The 23829-nt window shown below is 44.0% G+C and overlaps 2 protein-coding genes across 3 annotated transcripts in view; one reads left to right on the forward strand and one right to left on the reverse strand.

Moving 5' to 3' along the window:
* LOC118214288 (glutaminase kidney isoform, mitochondrial-like) overlaps positions 1-4040 on the forward strand; it is a 51910-nt gene extending 47870 nt beyond the window's left edge. For both annotated transcript variants that reach the window (XM_035394152.1, XM_035394151.1), the window contains exon 18: positions 378-4040. In XM_035394152.1, the coding sequence (XP_035250043.1) occupies positions 378-525 (148 nt within the window). In that variant the 3' untranslated portion in view covers positions 526-4040. The remainder of the gene's footprint in view (positions 1-377) is intronic.
* On the reverse strand, positions 3866-22954 carry LOC118214287 (signal transducer and activator of transcription 1-alpha/beta-like). The gene is made up of 24 exons (XM_035394149.1): positions 22795-22954; positions 20382-20513; positions 19150-19294; positions 17789-17884; positions 17212-17301; positions 16933-17011; positions 15915-16006; positions 15304-15455; positions 14757-14915; positions 14230-14322; positions 13659-13718; positions 13506-13535; positions 13321-13411; positions 13160-13201; positions 12384-12467; positions 11368-11466; positions 11104-11239; positions 10864-10919; positions 8599-8684; positions 7609-7748; positions 6618-6806; positions 6172-6247; positions 5840-5936; positions 3866-4338 (listed from the first exon to the last, which is right to left on the reverse strand). The coding sequence occupies exons 2-24, from the start codon at positions 20507-20509 to the stop codon at positions 4315-4317; spliced, it is 2244 nt and encodes a 747-aa protein (XP_035250040.1). The 5' UTR covers positions 20510-20513; positions 22795-22954; the 3' UTR covers positions 3866-4314.
* Positions 22955-23829: the final 875 nt, after the last annotated feature.

Here is a 23829-nt window from a genome sequence, read left to right on the forward strand (position 1 = left end):
TAAATAACCTGTGTCATCAAAATATTTTTTCCAGTAAATCAAAGTAAACAATCCTATGATATTGAGCCAGTTTTATTCATTTGAGACTAAATGAATCTGTTATTCTGAACGTAAAAATATACTCATATTTCCCACTACAGTAAGATTAAATACTGGACATTTGAAGAGCATATGTATTGCACAAATAACACCGCACTTTAATTTTAACCACTTTTGTGTCATATATTTATGTTGTTATGATTTCACTGATTCTTCAGTTGCACTTCAGTCAAGCGATCGCACAGGTTCTTTAAAACTCGAGCAGACATTTTGTTCCTTTACACACGGTCGTTTCTTTAAAAGAAGGCGGAGCTTAGCTCAGTTCTCTGTCACGCCAGGTGGGGCAACACCCCGATGGACGAGGCCGTGCATTTCGGGCACCACGACGTGGTGCTGATCCTCAAGGACTACCACGACAAGTACAGCCCCCCGGAGACCACCGACGACAAGGAGACGGCGGAGAAGAACCTGGACGGCTTGCTGTAGGCCCCCTGCCAGGGGGCGGGGCCAGGCAGGGCAGGGGGCGGGGCGCAGCACTCCTGTAAACCAATCGTAACTCTGTGTGTGACCGGTGGGAGTCTTGTGGGAGTGCCGTCGACTTCGTTCATTATGGTAGTGCTGTAAACGAGTGTTTGTCCTTTTTTCCAGCCGTTTTCACGTGCGAAACTCTGCGGCAGCGAAACCGTTCCCCCACGCCCCCTCGAGCCCCCACGATTCCCGCCTCTCTGTCCGGCTACCTGCAGTTTGTGTCATTTAAACTGCTTCAGGCTCAGTGTTTTTGTTAATGCGTAACCGTGTATAAAATGACTATATGAAAAACACATGTATTTACATTATATAATCACGTAATGTTGGAGTCTTATATCTTATGTAATATGATATGTAATATCACAGAACTGTAAGCTTTCGGTGTAAATACTGTTGTGTTTGTAGTGCAGCAATATGAATGGTTGGAGTGCAGTAACTGAACATTATTTTCTTTGTTTTTGAAGAGATAGTTCACTTTCTGGGGTTTCTGATATCATTTCAGTTTTAATATATGATTTTAATGGGCCAGGCTGTTTTTTTATGCGATGAAGTACATTATAGATATTTAGAGACATTTCTGACAGTCTGCAGGCTTTACGGTGGGAGGAATTCTGGGATTTGTGGTCTAAAGCAAGAAAATGTACTACAGGAAACTCAAAAGGAACTTGCACAGTGGAGTTATGTTCCCACAGACTGTAAATATGAACTGAATAACTCTACAGCCTTTATTCACGATTATAAACACAAATATCAGTTCCCATCACGCCTTGAGCACAGAGGTCTCTGGCTGCATGTTCCATTGAAATAGCTATATACAAAAATCATATTTTGCTTAACGTTTTGAAGAACAATCTGGCAATATACATATGTATACAACCTCTGGAGGGATAACGTCATTGTATAAGCTGTTTTGGAGCTATGTGAACAGTATTTTCTTGCTTTAGACCACCAACCCCTAAATGCACTGTACCTGCCAAAAAAAACCCACTGGCTTTTCAGAATCCTCTCCAAATATCTGAAATATCATTCAGCAAATACAGGGGCTGTCTTGGCCAATTGAGCTCATACACTACGACTGAAATAATAATTCATATTAAAAAACCCAGAAAGTGAACTATCCCTTTAAACACTGTCCCACAGAGGGTGTTAAAATGCTTTGAGATGCTTTGTGATTGTTGAGTTTATGGGTGATTTCTTTATCCTTTTCCCTCATCATCTTTATTCCAAAGTGACATTTGCACAATTCATGACAAAAGGTGACATACAAAGCTTTACCACTATATATTTTTTTGTTTGTTTGTTTGTTTTTTTGTTTGGCTCTATCACGTATGGTGAGGAAAGTATGACGCTTTTTAGCCAAAGAATCAAGTGTGTATGGTCACCTCATCGTTCAAATGGAGGGAGCTGAAGATCAATCCCCAAAATGCATCTCTACAGGGTATTCTCCATCCGCTATAACAGTGCGCTAAAGTTCACAGCCTGTTAAGAGCTAGACTGCGTTTAGAGAACACTTCTTTTCTGCGGCCTGTGAACTTGAACGTGCTCTGCAGACTGGAGGTCGCTAGCTCAAGCCCGTGCTACGTCGTCGGTTGGACAGGAGTGGCCATCGGTAGTCGAGAGTGGGAGGGGCTAAAGTGATCTGTCAGTCTCTGACCTTGAATGAACCAAGCAAAAAATTTTTGCTTTCAACACCCAATCAAAATGATCGTTTTAAAATCAGAGAATGTTAGAACTAAAACCCAATTTTTGGTTCTTCCTTGCTGTTCTTTATGGGTGGAGAGATTCCAGACATAGGAAAAAGAGGTGGGGGGGGATGAATCATAATTATTTTAATTTGTCCATTAAATTAGTTTAAGATATACTGAAGTCCTGAGACTCTGGAACACAGGCAGAGGCGGAACAGAGATGTTGGACCAGAATAATGACGGCAGGATCTTCTTAATGACAGCAGGATCTCCTTTTTGTACGGAGAAAAGCACATTGTTATATTGTACAGGCCGAAGTGAAACGTGCGCATACTTGAATTGTCTCTCCGCAAATCCAACCTTTTAGAAAGTGTTTGTGTGTGTTGTGTGTGTGCCTTTGTTTTTGAGCACGTGAGACGGATTTTAGTCGTAATTCATTCAAATTTAAAAAGTAAAACGCTGCAAACGCTGGAGGTCCTGGATTTAGCCTAACACTTGTCCGTAACTTTGAGTCACAATGAAAATGTTCTTCACAGTTTTGTGAGATTACCACTCATTTAGAGAAAAGTATGAGTAATATTTGTACTGAAAAACATTTCAATTTAATTGCAAGTTGAATCTGAATACAAGTGTTCAGTGAATTCAGGCTGAATTCAAATCATTGAACCTCAAGCAGAACTATCAATGCAATCTTCCTTTCTGTTCAGCTCAAACTAATTTTCAGAATTTCAGTAATGGCCATCTGGATATTATTATCCATCTATCTGCAAAATCCGTGTTCAGTAGGTGTTTACGTTCTTCTCCATTCTGTGTTGGCTTTGATCTGGATCGGTCTCAAACTGACTGGGACAGTTGTGAATGTATTATTCATTTTATTCTTCTTCGTTTAGCATATGATGCTCCAGGTCTGGCCCTGGTGGTGCGCTGTGTATACTGGCTTTACTTAGGCTTGAAGAGCAGTCTCCAGCTTCAGCTACCTGGCTCATAAACCTGCCAAATTTCACATAATGATGTGAGACAAGACCACCAAAATTCTGGGGATGCGCTTTACTAACAAACCATTGGTCGATTATTTCTGATGTCATGTAAGTGGGGCTCCAATTGGAGGTGGCAAATTTGAGTCAACTCAGTCACACAGGACTGTTAAGATAACACTGGCTAAAACTTGCTGCAACAAGTACTGTAAATTGCAAATCATCACACATTTCAATGTACAAATTTAACTCTTTTCAAAATTGCAACTTCACTGTTCAGTTGCTCTAGGGCAAATCTCTAGCCTCTCTGCCATTGCTATCTAAGCGCTGATGAGAGTCCCATGTTTTGAAAAGGTGGAAAGAGAAATCAACCATTTCCATGACGATTCAAATGGCAACGAGCAAAACCGAGATTCCACTACAAGACCAGCGTGAGCTCAGAAGCACGCAAATCCGTGCGGCACACCTGTGGGGACTGGTTGGAGACTGGTTGGCCAGCATACACAGGAGAGCAGCAGGGCCGAGACTGGGGGCACCTGTTTTAGTGTACACCTTTCAGTTTACCTTGCAGCTTGTCCCAGTATGCATTGTGGCGGGCGATGGAAATGTATTTATTTTAATGACCAAAATAAAGAAAGGTTTCAGAGGCACAAACAAATGAATTTATTTGCATTGCATACGTAGTGATATTCACACATCTGAATGTGGAGCAGCGCCCCCTAGGCGCCTGGGTCCGTTACTGCTCTTGCTACAGTACGTCATGATAAGTTAAAAATAACGTTTGACAATGTGGATTTTTCAGAGGAAAAAAAAATAACCAAACAAACATATTGAACCGAACTGAACTGTTGGATTTCAGACATTTAAAAAAAAACAACATGCAAATGATTTTGATTGAGCATACTTAAAACAAGTATCTGTACAAGACAAGTGCAAATAATGTAACATCAGTAATACAAGCAGACATAAGTCACTGCAGAGAAGGCTAATACAGCCAATGCTTTCAGCAGGAGTCACACTCCAAGCATCAACGAAAAGATGAGGAACCTCTCCTTGCCCGGTGGATCCAGGTTCGGATAGGAGTCTGTCTAATTTGGGAACGCGCTGCACATCTGTAGAGGAAACCAGATGTTTGAAAAACAAGCCAGACACACAGTGCGTACTTTCACCCAGGAATACTGACCAATTAAAGCAAGAAGCAGTGCACAAACTAAATGTTTCAAATGAAAGGGATGATCCACGTGTATCCACTGTACCTCTAGAACATCAAATCAACCTTCACAAAGTCCCTTGTGTATACGAGCAGAATCTGATCGGGCTCAGTCTCCTGGCTGTGAGAGTAACTGACAAACAGGCCTGAAAACAGCTCACGTCTTTGCTTAACAACAAGAAAGCAGCCCAGCCTGGCTGCAACGGTAACCAGTAATACTGTATTAATGATACGTCATTCTTTATTAAGTATTAGTAGTACCAAATAATTAACATTTAGTTCGGTATTGATAATTAATAATTAGTACGGTATTAATTCATATGGAATTATACGTTCGCACTATTAATGAAAATATTTGACATTTAAAACGACATATTTTTATTAACAAACCTATGAAGGGCCACTTTTAAATAATTAAATGCGATTGTTCCTTTCACCAGCTAAAACACGGTTTGTGAGTTAGCTCCGGTGATTGTTTTTCCGTAGCTGAAGGTAAAAAGCTAAAACTTGCACTTAAGTGGGAGACATGCTTAACACAATCCGGGCAACGCTCGGTGAGGTCGGCACAACGACACCAAGGAAGATTTTGGGTGAAAACTGCTTCTGGGGACATGGCCACAGCAGGGATGGCAGGTGCCAACGCCACTTCATCTCAGGCGAGAGAAAGGTGCGTACCTGGGGCATACACAAGCTACTTGTGTATCAGACGCCCTTACCCACGGCTTGCATTTTTACATGCTGTCCGTACCGCAAAACCACACACCTGTGACAGGAAGTCAGGCTAAGCGCCTCGGAGGTAAAGCCACGGTGCACCACCTGGGAATCGAACCTGAAACCTCTCAACCCACTACACTGTCACTGAACCTGCCACTTAATACACACCTGGCCAAGGTGAAACTAGGCCAGCGTGGGAGACAATACAGAGCTAGTAAATACTACACGTGTGATCAGACTCAGGTCCAGAATGTTAGCCTGTACCTCCTATCTAATCCAAAGCACTGCTTTGAAGAACTTTAGTTAGCTCTTAAAACTCCAGCAGTAAAAAAAAAAAACTAGGCATACCTTCAGTTTAAAAAATGCAACTCCTTAAAAATGAAAGGCATGCTATGCAGGATTTTCACCATGAAAATATTATAAAGCAACCATTGAGTCATAAGCAGGATGTGCGGGCAATCTGTGACTGTGCACTTTTGCCCAGTTCTTGCTTGTCTGCCTGTTATTCTAAAAAGCACCTGGGAGGTTTCTGGGTGTTTGCCCTTTTTTCTTTGTGGGCTGTATCTTAAGAGCATGCGGCCAATAGGCGAACAAGGAGAAGAATATTAATGCTGTATGGATTGGCTACAGTGGTGCGTGTTCGAGTACATATCCGTGGCGGCACTACAGAAACGCTGAACCTGACGTACCACGGTCTCGATCTCCGCGGGGTTGATGAACTTTGTGAGTGCGCCAAAGTCTTCTGGGGACAAGGGCAGCATGGTGTCTTGAAATCTAGAAGGATGACTAAAAAGACAGAGAGTGTTATCACACTCCTCTCATGCAGCAGACTGCATACAAACAGCACATAACTCCATCCCGGTTAACCCACAAGAGACACACTGGGGGACTGGCCTACACCCCAGGGAGGGAGAGGATAATGACGTTGGATACCACCTTAGTGGTAGACAGAAGTAAATATGGATTGTGTCTGACTACATATCTGCTGTAGAGATCTGTAGGCTGTAAAGGAGGCTCTTACACTTCCGACACGGAGATCAGCTCTGTCTTTATGTACCCCGGTACGCTGGGGCTCTCCACATCCATGGGCTCCGATTCTGAATAAACAGAAGGCAGAATAAGCTGATGCAATCCTGTAAGCATACGAACACAGCCAGGGCAGGCCTTATGACCAGGGCAGGGTTTGAGACTCGGGGTGGGATGTGAGACCAGGGCAGGGCTTAAGGGGTGTCTCACTCAGTCTGTGCATGCAACAGGCTTTATTACAGATGTGCTGCTTTTCAAGGACATGCACCAAAATGCTAGAAAGACAAACAAGGGAGTTATGCATTTGATGCTGAGACACAGTCACTTGTGACAGTGGAATTTAAAGGGCGTGAGTATGATATCTGACTAGGTGGTTAGAACACTATAAAAATAAGAACTCTTAATAGGGTGACTACAGGCCGTATTGGGGGTCAGTCTTACGTTCAGTCTGCCGGCTGTAGTACTTCCCGAAGGCGCTGTCTTTGGGGATGCTGGGGTACAGGAAGCGCAGCGGGTTTTCTGGAATGTTCTCTTCCGCCATGACCTTGTAGTTGCGGATGATGTCGGGGAAGGAGACGGCCGTGAGCTCCTTTTTGGTGTACGGCTCCACCGCATGGAACTGGGGCTCGCCTGCATGTGTGAGAACATACGTGTGTTCAGTTTAACATAACACACACAACATACGTGTGTTCAGTTTAACAACACACACAACATACGTGTTTTCAGTTTAACATAACACACACAACATATGTGTGTTCAGTTTAACATAACACACACAACATTTGTGTGTTCAGTTTAACAACACACAACATTTGTGTGTTCAGTTTAACATAAACACACAACATACGTGTGTCCAATTTAACATAAAACCGACAACATATGTGTGTTCAATTTAACAACACACAACATTTGTATGTTCAATTTAACATAACACACACAACATACGGTATGTGTGTTAAATTTAACATAACACACACAACATATGTGTGTTCAATTTAACAACACACAACATTTGTGTGTTCAATTTAACATAACACACACAACATACAGTATGTGTGTTCAATTTAACATAACACACACCACATACGTGTGCTCAATTTCACATTTTTTAAAAACAGAATAAATTTGATATAATGTCAAAGAATTAGCATGGCATAAGAACTACAAACAAAATGGAGATTTTGAATACACAGGGCCTTTACTCATTTTAAAGACCCTACTGTGGAAGGCAGGCAGTACAACATAAACAGACTGGCCTGGAGTAGGGGGGGGGGGGGGTCTGACCACACCTCCAGTCCAGTCAGAGCACACGAGAGGACCCTTCCACGGGCCCCGGCCTCACCCCCGGCCCTCAACCCTACCCCCTCCCCCGGCCCTCACCGTTTTGGGAGAACTCCACCCAGGTAAAGCCATCCCCACCCCCGGCCCTCACCGTTGGGGGAGAACTCCACCCAGGTAAAGGTGATGGCTCCTTCGCGGCTGCTCTCGCTGAACCGCAGCAGGAAGGTCCCGGAGTTCATGTCCTTAAGTAGCGCCCGCTCGCGGTCCTTACTCACGAAACCCATAATGTGCCTGCGTACCACACACAGACAGACACACAGACAGACACGCAGACAGACACGCAGACAGACACGCACACACACACAGACAGACACACAGACAGACAGACACACAGACAGACAGACAGACACGCAGACAGACACACAGACACACACAGAGGAGCCAAATGTCGTTATGCAAATATAGCTACATAGCATCAACCCTTTTTCTGCCCGATAATTAAAACCAGGCCTACGTGGGGCTGCGATTGGTTAGTTCTTGGTTGGGAAGACCAGGTTGTCAGGTCAATTAAAAAAATTCCAGGAAAAATGGTTTGTCTTATCCAAACAGTAGCACAGTGAACAAGAGTGTCCCGGCAACCCATCTCTCTCTATCCAGTCATATCACCATCCCCAAGTTCAGGAACATAAATATCATATTCACACACAGTATTTTAATATTACAATTAGGAAACTGTGGCGCTGTGGGGCTATAGGCCCCAGTCGGTACTGGAACAATCCGGATTCAATATCAGACTATGAGACCCTCCCCATGTCCTGTTATTCATCATCAATAAGCCTTGTTGTGTATAACATCTGGGAAAAGAGGTCCACATTTGCTTTTTGTACTTGTTATTTAATTAACCCAATTATATGAGATCGGACACTTTAGCTACATTGTGACTCCTGAAGACAGCTGTTGTGTCACTATATGAAACTTCTCTACTGTGGCTTATTCTGCAGAATTAATTAATGCAGAATATTAGCCAGTTGAGCCGTGGTGGAAACAGAAACCTGTCCCTCCAACCCAAATCCTCGCTCACCAGCAAGAAGTTCCCCTGGACCGACAGTGTTCCTGGACTCAGCGCTGTGCATCACCTTACCCATCGTTCCAGAGTGCCAGCAGGTGTCTCTTGATCAGCTCCAGAATTCCCTCAATCCACAGCCAGAAGGGGAAGGTCTTCTCGCTCTGCCGGAGTGAACACACACTCACTGAGCTCACATGAAAAACACACAATCACTGAGCTCACAGTAAAACACACACTCACTGATCTCACAGTAACAACACACACTCACTGAGCTCACAGTAAAACACACACTCACTGAGCTCACATGAAAAACACACACTCACTGAGCTCACATGAAAAACACACAATCACTGAGCTCACAGTAAAACACACACTCACTGAGCTCACAGTAAAACACACACTCACTGAGCTCACATGAAAAACACACACTCACTGAGCTCACAGTAAAAACACACAATCACTGAGCTCACATGAAAAACACACACTCACTGAGCTCATGGTAAAACACACACTCACTGAGCTCACATGACAAACACACACTCACTGATCTCACAGTAAAACACACACTCACTGAGCTCACATGAAAAACACACACTCACTGAGCTCATGGTAAAACACACACTCACTGAGCTCACATGAAAAACACACACTCACTGATCTCACAGTAAAACACACACTCACTGAGCTCACATGAAAAACACACACTCACTGAGCTCATGGTAAAACACACACTCACTGAGCTCACATGAAAAACACACACTCACTGAGCTCACAGTAAAACACACACTCACTGAGCTCACATGAAAAACACACACTCACTGAGCTCATGGTAAAACACACACTCACTGAGCTCACATGAAAAACACACAATCACTGAGCTCATGGTAAAACACACACTCACTGAGCTCACATGAAAAACACACACTCACTGAGCTCATGGTAAAACACACACTCACTGAGCTCACATGAAAAACACACAATCACTGAGCTCACATGAAAAACACACACTCACTGAGCTCATGGTAAAACACACACTCACTGAGCTCACATGAAAAACACACAATCACTGAGCTCACATGAAAAACACACACTCACTGAGCTCATGGTAAAACACACACTCACTGAGCTCACATGAAAAACACACAATCACTGAGCTCATGGTAAAACACACACTCACTGAGGTCACAGTAAAACACACAATCACTGAGCTCACAGTAAAACACACTCACTGAGCTCACGGTAAAAACACACAATCACTGAGCTCACAGTAAAACACACACTCACTGAGCTCACGGTAAAAACACACTCACTGATCTCACAGTAAAAACACACACTCACTGATCTCACAGTAAAAACACACAATCACTGAGCTCACAGTAAAAACACACTCACTGATCTCACGGTAAAAACACACTCACTGAGCTCACAGTAAAACACAGTCACTGAGCTCACGGTAAAACACACATTGAGCTCACAGTAAAAACACACTCACTGATCTCACGGTAAAAACACACTCACTGAGCTCACAGTAAAAACACACTCACTGAGCTCACAGTAAAACACAGTCACTGAGCTCACGGTAAAACACACATTGAGCTCACAGTAAAACACACAATCACTGAGCTCATGGTAAAACACACACTCACTGAGCTCACAGTAAAACACACTCACTGAGCTCACGGTAAAAACACACTCACTGACCTCACAGTAAAAACACACACTCACTGAGCTCACAGTAAAAACACACTCACTGAGCTCACAGTAAAAACACACTCACTGAGCTCACAGCAAAAACACTCACTGAGCTCACAGTAAATACACACACGCACTGAGCTCAGAGTAAAACACACTCACTGAGCTCACGGTAAAAACACTCACTCAGCTCATTGTGAAAACACAAATGACAGAAATTATTAAATGTTATAAAGATTATTAGCGTTATTTCATGTTATTACCATGCTAAAACATAAATGGCATGTTCATCTACACCAGTGGTGTCAAACTCGTGCCACGGAGGGCCGTGTGTATGCAGGTTTTCATTCCAGCCTCAGATCTTGATTATATAATTAGTTAAATTATTTGCTGAATTAGGGATGCAGGTTTGTGCACAATGGTGACCCGACGTCTATGGTGACCCGCATTGTCTAAATAAAAATTTTCTTATATTCTGTGCTTCAATGCAGTTAAACGCATATGGCTGAATGAGTAATTGGACTCAATTAAGGCAGCATTAATTGGTTGGAATGAAAACCTGCATACACACGGCTCTCCATGGCACGAGTTTGACACCACAGATCTACACTTAACGGCAGTTTGCACAGGCTCCGGATGATGACACACCTTACAGAACTTGGTCCAGGGGATGAGCCCTTCGGGGTTTCCGCCCGCCTCTCGACCTACAGGACAACAAGCTCTTCAGAAACCTCCCCGTTCTTCAACCCTCACATCTAGGTAATGTCATGTAATCTGGCTCTAAGCCCTCACGGGACTGTAGTCCAGTAAGCAGTCAATAAGACACATCAAACAGTCTCAGGAAGGATACTAAGTTTCACACCACACAGCTGAATTACCCATACTCACCCAGCAGTTTGTCTCCCAGCATGCTGAGCTGCTCCTCACTCAGCCCCCGCTTGGTGACGGAGGAGAACTGCCAGCTCAGCACTTCGGACAGCTGGCACCAGCGGGCCTGGGGGGCACTGAGGAAGAAGGACAGGTTCTGGAACGGGGGAGAAGGAGAGGGAAGCGTCAGCCAATCAGCAGCCAGAGAGCTGGCGGCACAGAAATAAAACCACGGATAGTACTAGAAATATGGTGCAAGGGAGGAAATGGAATAAAATGGCCGACCTTTGGCTCGGTGCACAGCATGTTGTACCACAGGATAGAGGCCCAGCCGCTAGGGAGCTGGCTCACGTTGGAGATCACCACAATCGGGAGGGAGGTAATCTGTGGGCGGCAGCATGGGGAGGTGGAGAGACGGAGAAAACGGTCTTATCAGTCATCTTATGTTCTACACACACACGCACGCGCACATGCACACACATACACACACACCCACACACACACACATATATATACATACACACACACACACACACACACACATACACACACACACACACACACACATATATATACATACACACACACACACACACACACACACACACACACACACACATACACACACACACACACACACATATATATACACACACACACACACACACACACACACACACACACACACACACATATATATACACACACACACACACACACACACACCTCAGGGAAAGTAACCTCAAAGATACAGCCTGCCCGGTCAAACAAACAAGTTATGAACCAGGAAGCAGCGCACACAATCACACCCTTGCAATATGAAGCTCCTTATCACTACTATAAAATTTTGAGTGTTAAACCGAATCAAGTCACCCTTTCTGCTGATACAATAGTGGTAACACCACAAACATTAACATCTGAAACTACAAGGTGGAGAGGTCAACAGTGTTAAAAAGCAGGACCAGACCAACCTCAAATAACACTATAAAACCACACTTACCAGCATTTCTTTCTTTCTCGGCTGTGAGATTCAAGGATCAAAACTTTATTGCCTTGTCAACACAGTTGACTGGAATTTGCAGCTCCTTGAAAACAATGCAAATACCCCACATTGCTGTCTAGGAAAATGAGGTAGCGGCGAAGTGGAAATAATGGATTTTATGTCTTGTGTAAAATGTTAACTAAATACTGATAGAGTCACTATGAAGGCACTATATTCAGGACGTATAAGTACCGCTCGCCGTGCTGCGGTCAGCCGTTAAATCTCAGGCACCTCCCCGGTCACAGTGTCCCAGTCTTACCTCCAGGTCGATGACGAGTCCCGGCTGGCAGAGCTGCGTCTCGAAGCTGATGGAGTGCAGCTCCTCCGTCACGATGAGCGGCCCCTGCGATCACAGCCAAACCCGCCCAATCAGCACCTTACAGACTCCCACATACAGCCAAACCCGCCCAATCAGCACCTTACAGACTCCCACATACAGCCAAACCCGCCCAATCAGCACCTTACAGACTCCCACATACAGCCAAAACCACCAAATCAGCATCTTCCAGACTCCCACATACATCCAGAACCACCAAATCAGCATCTTACAAATGCACACACAGCCAAAACTGTCAAATCAGCACCTTGCAGACTCCCACACACAGCCAAAACCACCAAATCAGCATCTTACAGACTCCCACATAGCCTACATCCAGAACCACCAAATCAGCATCTTACAAATGCACACACAGCCAAAACTCCCAAATCAGCACCTTGCAGACTCCCACACACAGCCAAAACCACCAAATCAGCACCTTACAGACTCCCACACACAGCCAAAACTTCCAAATCAGCACCTTACAGACTCCCACACACAGCCAAAACTTCCAAATCAGCATCTTGCAGACTCCCACACACAGCCAAAACTTCCAAATCAGCATCTTGCAGACTCCCACACACAGCCAAAACCACAAAAACAGCACCTTACAGGCTCCCACACAGCCAAAACCACAAAAACAGCACCTTATACAAACTCCCACACAGAGCCAAACCGCCAAATCAGCACCTTATAGTTTCCGGTGTATTCTTCCTTACCTCATTTGTCCTGTTACCAGCAGCCTTCTGTTCTTTCAATTGCTGCGTTTGAGAAAACAAAACACAGATTTTCACACAGTAGCCAAAGAAGGAGGAACAGCCTTCATAACAGCTTATAACATGCTTACGACACGCCCTTATGGAGTTATAAAGGCTCGTACCAGATGGCGAAACTCGGCGGCCAGGCTGCCGTTGGACTCCTCCATGTTCATCACCTTGGTGCTGGTGCCAAGGATGTTGAACTTGCGGAAGCTGGAACAGACCGAAAAGATTATTCCTCATCAACTGCAGGAATAATTTAAAGTCAATTCAGTCGATAGGATTGTTTATGAAATGAATCTCATACCCTTTCAACTTGTTTTTTTCAGGGACATCCCTAGGGGAGAAAACAACCAGGTCAGTGAATGGAGACAGCTGAGCTTTGGGTGTATTTTATATCTAAACATGGAGCAAATAAAATGCTTTTATTAGAAAACACTGGCCATGGACACAAACTCACTTGTCAAAAGATGCTTTGACTCGGAGCTGGTAGTTAAATTCCTGCAGCTTCACCAACAGCCTGAGAAAAAAAAATGTGACATCATAAAACAAAATGTCACAACACTAAGTGTTAAGAAAAATATGTTGAGGAAAATTATATTTAGTCATATGGTTATGCCTAAACTAATGTTCCTGCATGAAAAAGGCATGAAATGTTTTAAGTGTATAGAAACTTACACACTATACGCATAATGCATAAATCATGCAGCTCCTAGCTATCAACTGATAACTAAGTGTGGGACATTTTACAATTTTTTCTAAATGATGACAAGCTTGTCCTTGCAGTAATACTTTTTTTTGGGGGGCGGGGGGGGGGAGGCTTAGAAGACCAGAACAGGAAGCGAACAAGTACCTGAGTACCTGACAGCTGTCCATTTCCTTTCCAATAATTACAATGTGACGTTAGCAGTTTTTGTGTTTTTTTTGCAATTCTTTTTTTCTCTACGATTTTGAGTAAACGGTCGTTCCCCTAATAACAACTGAACTGCGGTAACCGGCAGAGTTTCCTCAGTGGAGGTCAGAGGTCATACCTGAGCTTGACGGTGAACTGCACGCCCGTCTTCAGCACCAGGGGTCGCTGTGGGTGCGTGGGCATGCAGGGCTGTCTCTCCACCACGATGGAGCTGAAACAGAGGCCCACCCAACACCTCAGGAACCGCCACGGCCACCGCCAGCACAGCTAACCACCTCTCCCACTCACACGCATTTCTTTTCCAAAATATCACTGCTAGGGACAATGCAGTACAGGTGCAGTACAGTCAAGTTCCTAAAAACATACTCTTCCAGATTACTATTATTAGAAATATCATAATTAATGTCATCATCATGTCTTCCATTATTTTTTTTAATGAAAAACAGCAGCCAACAAAGAGAACAGAATACGAAATGAAATCAGGGGAAGACGGACAGAGGGGAGAAAAGGGAGAGGAACAGGTGAAGGTGTAAACAGACAGAGTATCCTGTGAAAGGGGGATCCTTCCCCAGCTGAGGTTAAAGGCTGTGTGCGGTGTGTTCCCTGTACCAGAACAGGCAGGGCTGAACTGAGGTCTGATCTTACTTGATGACGAGGTTCCGGAACAGGTTCAGCGCCCGGTCCTCCAGGAAGCCCTTCTTCTGGGTAATGGGGTCGTTCTCGTACGTGTACTGCTGCTCCAGTTCCAGAAGCTTCCTCACCTGCTGCCGCACCTGCTGGAGGCTCTCGGCCACCGTTGTGAACCTGAGGGGCGGGTGGATCGGTAAGAAACCCCGCCTACACCCTTTTCACCTGAGTTACTGTACCTACGCCCTTTTCACCTGAGTTACTGAACCTACGCCCTTTTCACCTGAGTTACTGAACTTATGCTCTTTTCACCAGAGTTACTGAACCTACGCTCTTTTCACCAGAGTTACTGAACTGACCAGTAGCTACATATTTTCACCGTAGTTTTGAACCTACGCAAGACGTCCATGTAAACAGGAAAAGATAGCCTCTCATATCCTCATTTTAGTTCTCAGAAAACCAAAATAATCTCAACAGTCAATAGCGATAACTGACTTCTCAAAGGTAGGTGATGTGGGTGTTGGTTAGGGCAGCGTGTGAAACAGCGCCCTCCTCTGGCCATTACCAGGTCTGCAGCTGGTCCAGGCAGGTGTTTGGTGGGCCCCCGATGCAGGCAATCTGCTGGCGCCGTTTCCAGTCGGGCAGCTCGTCCGTGACCAGGGCGTACTGGATCTGCTCCACCGCGTTCAGCACGTCCGCCATCTGACGCACCACCTCCTGCAGCACACCCGCAAACGCGCGCATCAGACCCAACGCATCGCCTGCCTCGGACCCAACGCATCACCCACGTTAGACCCAACGCATCACTCGTACGCTTGACAAACCCAACACATCACCCGCACACACATCAGACCCAATCAGGCTCAACACATCACCCGCACACACGCACACTGTGCACACCTAAAGCCTCTCTCCGTGCAACGTTTCATTTCATAAACAGTTGCTAGAATATTTGGGCTCTGCTGAACAATATCCATCACAATACTGACAAAGCACTACAAGCCCATTCGGCTGCTGTACTGCACATTCCAGCAATTTATGAAAAAGCTGATTTCAAGTAATGAAACATGCAAAACAGAATTCTGAGCCAAAAATTTGACAGGCATTCATAACCCTGGCAGCTCCTGGCACAGATTGTCAGACTTTCAGATGACGAGGGGGAGGGGAATCTCTAACCTCTCTGTGGATATTCAGCCTGAGGAACATCTCTCGAATCAGCATCTCCTCACGTTTCACCTCCTTCTGGTTCGCCCCGTTCACATCGTGCTCTGCACACAAAGCACAGCACACCGCCATATTCAACATGCCGCTGCTCCCCACCGCTTCACTTCCATTTCTATTGTTCTCAGTGTGCTTACATGGAGTTTCAACCTCAGGTTTATATCTCTAGACCACAGAACTACATCACACCTGGAACAGCCATCCAAATCAGAGAAATAAGGATTAGCGGTTCCGGGTTTAACACAGTTTTGTGGTCTAGGGGTTTAGACCTGAGCTTTAACTCCAGCTAAGCAAGCTGTGGTTGACCCATTATTATTATTATCAAATTAAAGGCTGAGGTGCATCACGAGGCTCCCAACTGGGTTCCTGAACAAAGGTGTTTAAGTTCTTTCATCATTTTTTATTAAACTTATCAACACAGTTCAGGGTTGGATTGTTATCATCTGCTTTGTCTTCGAATTTTTCATTATCTACCAAACGGTGAGTTTTAGTGGCCATTTTCCATACTTTCACCACATGGGAACTCAGTCATTCGCCTCATTCTTTAATCTGTTCAGTTAAATCATTTTACAGTTTCCTCTTTTTATGTACATGTTTGTAATATAGCACCATAAACCCAACGTGTAATGTGGCTTAAGATGGTAAATAATCCCTCGACCCGTGAAAACTGTAATTATGAAAGGCGAACAGCTCGTTGACATTCTGGAATCACGATTGCGGCTGTAACAAAATCAACATGCACAGGGAGGCCACAGGACCGAGGTGGCTAGAACCTTTGTACAGAGCGGGTTTGGCGAATTACGTGTCACGCTACGATGACACATCTCTGTGTCAACATCAGTACGGCCACTCAAACCTAACACCTCACCCCTGTCCGTATCAGCATTAACGCAGAGACGCCATTTTAGATGCGTGAGGCCACGTGAAAGCGCTTTCTCTCTGAAGCGCACGGCGAAGCGGTCTGGCGTCTCACCTCTGCTCTGCAGGGACTTGTACTTGAAGTCGTGCTCATCTTGCAGGTCCTCCAGAGATTTTATCTTTTGCTCTATTTCCTGGCAACAGAAATGCAGAAAGACTGAGCGTGGCAGTGACGTGCAGCGGGGGGGGGGGGTAACTGGGGACGTGCTTTTCCTGCGCCCCTGGTTACGGGTCAACGGGGCGACCGGGTGGGGCGACCGCGGGGTGCGGGTGGGGGGGGGGGGGCGTTTCGGCTCGCGGGGCGGACCGCAGAGCCGCAGGGTCTGGCATTCACCTGGACTCTGTTCTTGATGTCCTTCACTTTGCCGTCCAGCTCCCTCTGCTTCTCCACCACCATGCTGGTCTGTGTGCTCCCGATGTTGTCCTGCCAAAGACAGGCAGGGAAATGAAGCGAGCGTTAACTGATGAAGTCACACGGCCAAAGTACAGCAGTTATGTTCAAGGAAATGAGGATGTTCTATGGAAAGATTTACAGAGGGGAATTCCCTGCCATAAGAATTCCTGTAAATTATAGGGGGTTGTACACCAGTGTGTAGTTGTTAGGCCCTTAGGCAGTTCCACGTTGTTCCAGAGGCTCTTTTAAGCAAACCAGTGAACACAATGTAACGTAATGCAATGTAAACGTTCTGCAAAACGTTGTGGATAAGAGCGTCTGCTAAATGCCTGTAATGTAACGTAATGAAAACCCGCTCTTTTAAAACGAACCCGGTGAATTAATTCCACGCGTTCTCCAAAGGAGCGCTCTCCGCTATGCGCTCACGCCACACGCCCTGGACCCTCGCTGTTTCGGACCCTGCTCGTGTGAGCGTGCCCGCGCCCGTGCCCGCGCCTTTGCCCTCGCTGTAACGCACCTCGGTTTTCTCCGCTGACGCCAGGATCTTCTGCTCCTCTTGTAGGCACTTGCTGATGATCATGGCCATGTGCACCGGGTCCTCCTGGAAGTGGTCCTGCGGGCGCACAGCCACCCCCTCAGCATCACAACCACTCGCTTCCCCTCGGAAGGCACGATCATAGTCCACACGTTACTTAAACAGCAGGGGCGGGCGGTGTAGTATAATGGGTAGGGAGCCAGTCTGGTAACCTAAAGGTCGCAGGTTCGATTCCCGTGTAGGACACTGCCGTTGTACCCTCGAGCAAGGCACGTAACCTGCATTGCTTCAGTACATATCCAGCTGCATAAATGGATGCAGTGTAAATGCTGCGTAAAAAGTTGTATAAGTCGCTTTGGATAAGAGCGTCTGCTAAATGCCTGCAATATAAATACTTTTTAAATTATTAATTAATTATTAATTAAAAAAATAAAATCTGGAACCATTTGCAATGTAGCAAGGAAGCTGTGGCACTGTTGGCGGCAAAAAAATGTTATGATACGCAACATTAAATGAACAGCCATTTGAGCTCGCTGGCATGCACATTTTCTTTAACTGAGCTGGAACATTAACGCTGGGGGCTACTGCTTCACCCAAAGCGCCACCTGTAGGTTGTGTTTAATCCAGCGGATATTTGGATGTCTCTGTCTGCAACACCTGTAGGTTGCGCTTATTCTCGCAGATATTTGGATAACTCTGTCTGCACCTGTAGGTTGCGCTTATTCTCGCAGATATTTGGATAACTCTGTCTGCACCTGTAGGTTGCGCTTATTCTCGCAGATATTTGGATAACTCTGTCTGCACCTGTAGGTTGCGCTTGTTCTCGCAGATATTTGGATAACTCTGTCTGCACCTGTAGGTTGCGCTTATTCTCGCAGATATTTGGATAACTCTGTCTGCACCTGTAGGTTGCGCTTATTCTCGCAGATATTTGGATAACTCTGTCTGCACCTGTAGGTTGCGCTTATTCTCGCAGATATTTGGATAACTCTGTCTGCACCTGTAGGTTGCGCTTATTCGCGCAGATATTTGGATAACTCTGTCTGCACCTGTAGGTTGCGCTTATTCTCGCAGATATTTGGATAACTCTGTCTGCACCTGTAGGTTGCGCTTATTCTCGCAGATATTTGGATAACTCTGTCTGCACCTGTAGGTTGCGCTTATTCTCGCAGATATTTGGATAACTCTGTCTGCACCTGTAGGTTGCGCTTATTCTCGCAGATATTTGGATAACTCTGTCTGCACCTGTAGGTTGCGCTTATTCGCGCAGATATTTGGATAACTCTGTCTGCACCTGTAGGTTGCGCTTATTCTCGCAGATATTTGGATAACTCTGTCTGCACCTGTAGGTTGCGCTTGATCTTGCGGATGTTGTGTTGCTGCAGGAAGTTGTTCTCCAGGGTGAATCGGCTGTACTGGTCATCCAGCTGGCCCAAGAGGTCATGGAACCGCACGGTCGCCAAGGAATCGTTATTTGCCACAAGCTCCCTGTAGGGGATGAGTGACAGGGAGAGAAACTGAAACACGGTACCGAACAGCACTGGCCTCTGAAGACCGCTCACAACCCAGCAACGGCTTTCTAACCACTAAAGACCACTCATAACCCAGCAACGGCTTTCTAACCACTGAAGACCACCCACAACCCAGCAACGGCTTTCTAACCACTGAAGATCACTCACAACCCAGCAACGGCTTTCTAACCACTAAAGACCACTCACAACCCAGAAAAGGCTTTCTAACCACTAAAGACCACCCACAACCCAGCAACGGCTTTCTAACCACTGAAGACCACCCACAACCCAGAAATAGCTTTCTAACCACTAAAGACCACTCACAACACAGCAGCGGCTTTCTAAGTGCTAAAGACCACTCACAACCCAGAAACATCGTTCTATGCTGGCAGTATCATAAGCAACCAGTGCAAACACCAAGACCATATGGCACCGTATTTGGTGGAACTCACCAGGTAGTTCTCGCCTCCCACAATGCACTGCTCTGTTTTGTTTACCTAGCTCATCTCTCAGGTTGCACACCGAGCTGTCGCGGCCAAAATGGAGATGACGAAACTCGAAAAACTTGTTACCGATTTAGATGTGTGAAAGTTCATCAGTGCATCAAATGCACCCTCCAGTTAATAAAAACATTCGGCATAATAAGCATAATCCCAGTGTGTAGCTCTATTACACATAGCCCTGGCCATCAGACTTGTCTCTAACATACAGAAGATATGAGGAAAATACATTCTAAATAACTTCACATGGGTTCCTAGAGAGAACTTTCACTCATTTTGTAAAGAATTAAATAATCTCAGCAGAAAAAATGCACATCAATACTCTCAACACAACTCTCGACAGGGTCTTCATCTCTGAAAATATCCATGTGGTAAAAACACCAGTCACCATCACTGAGTGGACTGAAAGCTTTGGTCGAGTAGAGGTTTTGGTACAGAGAGGCCCGTGGTACACCAGGCACTGGTCATATAACATACCACTTAATAACTTTATCACATAATCATATAACTTCAATCAAATTCAGAATTTCTGACTTAAGTCAGCAGTGTTGAAACGATGATTACCAGTCCTGGCTTTCGATCCACTGGCTGAGGTACTGACGGACCTCCATGGGGAAGGTGTCATCGTACAGCTGGTCAACCTGCTCCAGGTACTTAGAGTCCATCTGCTGCAAACGGTACCACTGAGCCATTTTCCTGAGGAAGAGCAGGATGTAATGTTGTCGGCCCAATAAAACCTCTGAACGGGACATTCTTCAATCACAATGCCTATAATATACGTCTGTTCTGAACTGGACATATCTCAATCACAATGCCTATAATATACGTCTGTTCTGAACTGGACATATCTCAATCACAATGCCTATAATATACGTCTGTTCTGAACTGGACATATCTCAATCACAATGCCTATAATATACGTCTGTTCTGAACTGGACATATCTCAATCACAATGCCTATAATATACGTCTGTTCTGAACTGGACATATCTCAATCACAATGCCTATAATATACGTCTGTTCTGAACTGGACATATCTCAATCACAATGCCTATAATATACGTCTGTTCTGAACTGGACATATCTCAATCACAATGCCTATAATATACGTCTGTTCTGAACTGGACATATCTCAATCACAATGCCTATAATATACGTCTGTTCTGAACTGGACATATCTCAATCACAATGCCTATAATATACGTCTGTTCTGAACTGGACATATCTCAATCACAATGCCTATAATATACGTCTGTTCTGAACTGGACATATCTCAATCACAATGCCTATAATATACGTCTGTTCTGAACTGGACATATCTCAATCACAATGCCTATAATATACGTCTGTTCTGAACTGGACATATCTCAATCACAATGCCTATAATATACGTCTGTTCTGAACTGGACATATCTCAATCACAATGCCTATAATATACGTCTGTTCTGAACTGGACATATCTCAATCACAATGCCTATAATATACGTCTGTTCTGAACTGGACATATCTCAATCACAATGCCTATAACATACTGCTGTTCTGAATATTGGATATTCCTCAATCACATTGCCTATAAAATACTGCTGTTCTGAATATTGGATATTGCCCAATCACATTGCCTATAGCATACTGCTGTTCTGAATATTGGATATTCCTCAATCACATTGCCTATAAAATACTGCTGTTCTGAATATTGGATATTGCCCAATCACAATTCCTATAATACAAGGCGGAGCCAGGAGTTCATGGAAATAAGGAATCTAAACTTCACAATTAGTAATGAGTATGACTGTTAGAATTACTGATAATATTTATATTTACACACACACACACACATATTCCTGGTTATGGTTATACACTTTGTTGTACGTCGCTCTGGATAAGAGCGTCTGCCAAATGCCTGTAATGTAATATATAATATTATATAACACGTATATATATGTAACATTATATATACATATTTTTATTCTTTTAAAGGTTACTGTAGTGTACTGTCCTACAGCCTACTGCATATGGCATTATTATTATTATTATTATTACAACACCTGTCTGTTTGTACCAGAAGTGCCCAGTGATCACTCGCACACCCATTAGCACTGACTCATACAGGTGTCAATGCCAGTGTCAGATAGTCTGGCAGTCTTGTAAAATCCCTGGTGTGGCACAGCTGTGATGCTAAATGAAGTCTCCAGCTCCCGGGCCAATGTCCGTATGACATCTATCAGGTTTCGTGTTTTAACAGGTATTTCAGCATATGTACATTTGAACCCTAGTGCTTCTCTATACTATATAATGGCATACCAAAAAAATAAAATAAATAAAAATAAACAGTACGGAATTACTGAAAACAGCATACGAATTCCTCGTTGGGGGGGACGGACATATTAATAGTGGTTGCATACACAGATTATCAAAACAGCAGCAATTTACTAAAGTATACTTAAGTACAAGCTTAAGCGATATGGGGAGATTTACGGTATAATTATTGAGATAATTAGGTGATGTAGATAAATGTCTTTATAAATACCTCAATATCTCGGCAACACAGATCTTAAGTGCTCGTGCACTTCAGAACCTTCATAAGTGCACGAGAATAAGGACAAAAGAAGAGGACGGTAACAGGAAGCTACTTTACCTTTCACAACGTTAGCAATGACAGTAGGCTACTGAGAAAATGTTTAAGACATTCTAGGTCACGTTAGATTTCATCTTTATCTGCGCATCATTTAAAAGTCCTAATACAGATCACTAAGCCACGTGAACTTAACCTGTAAATCTGCATATATTAAGAAACGGTTGAATATTTATACTTTTTAGTGCATTGCTTATAATTATATGAAAGCAGTAAATTAGTGGTTTCCCAAAACAGTACCGACAGCATGTGTATGGTGTGCTTTGTAAATGATAATGCGCCATGTTGTCATATAGTCAAACTTACTGTTAAAACAAAACAAGAATAACAAGCATTACGTACTTACCGTTAAAACTACGAACAAACCGAAAAACTAGAAAGCTGGTGTTAGGCTAAAGTGAATCCAACTTCTGAATCTGACTTCGCACTTCTCTCGACACTACCCGCTACCTGCACTTCATGAAGACTGCAAAAATACAAAAACCACTACTAATTTCTTCTACTGTCTACACTGTAAGAATGACACTTGTTTTCTCCAATAAAAATCGAGAACTTTCTGTAAACTACTTCCGCTTTCGTGAAAAACCAATCAACGCGAAGGATACTCTGGAAGGGGCTTCACTTTTAAAGGTACAGAGGAACTAATTAGCGTCATCGCTGTTCTGGCAATACGGTTACCTCCCTTGTCAAAAGGGAAACGAGAAACTGAAACATTAGGGCAGGTATGACCAGGAAAACTAAACTTAAAAGCGATGCATTCTGCCGTTGAATGAATTTGAATACACTTGTTTTTCAGGCGTTTATTTTTTAAAACTTGACCATCATAAGAAGCTAGGTACAATTTTTCATATTAGGAGAGTTCGTACTGAACATACATATAATTAGTAAGAAGTGTTATAAATTTCATGTTTCGGATTGGATTGTGAAATAGACTACCCGTAAATAAATAATAATAATAATAATAATAATAATAATAATAATGAAGAAAAATAATAACAGCTGCATCAATACTGTTTCCGTGTTTTGTATTCCACTGCTTTAAACTATTTTAAAATTAGTATGAGTTAAAATGTTAGATTCACTAGAAGTACTTCATTAACTATGCTTTTAAATTAAATATGTTCTGTATACCATGATCTCAGAAAAAAAATGTCTGAGAAACTTTGTTACAGTTCTCTTTATGTGCAAAGAATTAATGTACGTGAACACTGTGACATGTATGTTATGACATGGTAAAAAGTAAACGTTCTGCCATGAATTCCCCAGATTCAGACAGACTGCTTGAGGTTTGGCGTCGGTGGGGGTACGCAGCAGTCGAAGGAACAGCTCGTCTGAAATCACGTGCTTTCGTGGAAACCGAAACAGCTCTGTAGGCGACGGC

This window comes from Anguilla anguilla, chromosome 15 (assembly GCF_013347855.1).
Source record: "Anguilla anguilla isolate fAngAng1 chromosome 15, fAngAng1.pri, whole genome shotgun sequence".
Taxonomy (NCBI): Eukaryota; Metazoa; Chordata; class Actinopteri; order Anguilliformes; family Anguillidae; genus Anguilla; species Anguilla anguilla.

What these genes read in the sequence shown, in the direction of transcription:
- LOC118214287 (XM_035394149.1), bottom strand. Translation starts at nt 20,509, where the DNA reads ATGGCTCAGTGGTACCGTTTGCAGCAGATGGACTCTAAGTACCTGGAG. An exon ending in GTCAAAGCATCTTTTGACAA is followed by an intron (nt 13,536 to 13,658) that starts GTGAGTTTGTGT and finishes TTTCTCCCCTAG; the next exon opens with GGATGTCCCTGAAAAAAACA. An exon ending in CCGCGGAGATCGAGACCGTG is followed by an intron (nt 4,339 to 5,839) that starts GTACGTCAGGTT and finishes TTTCCTCTACAG; the next exon opens with ATGTGCAGCGCGTTCCCAAA.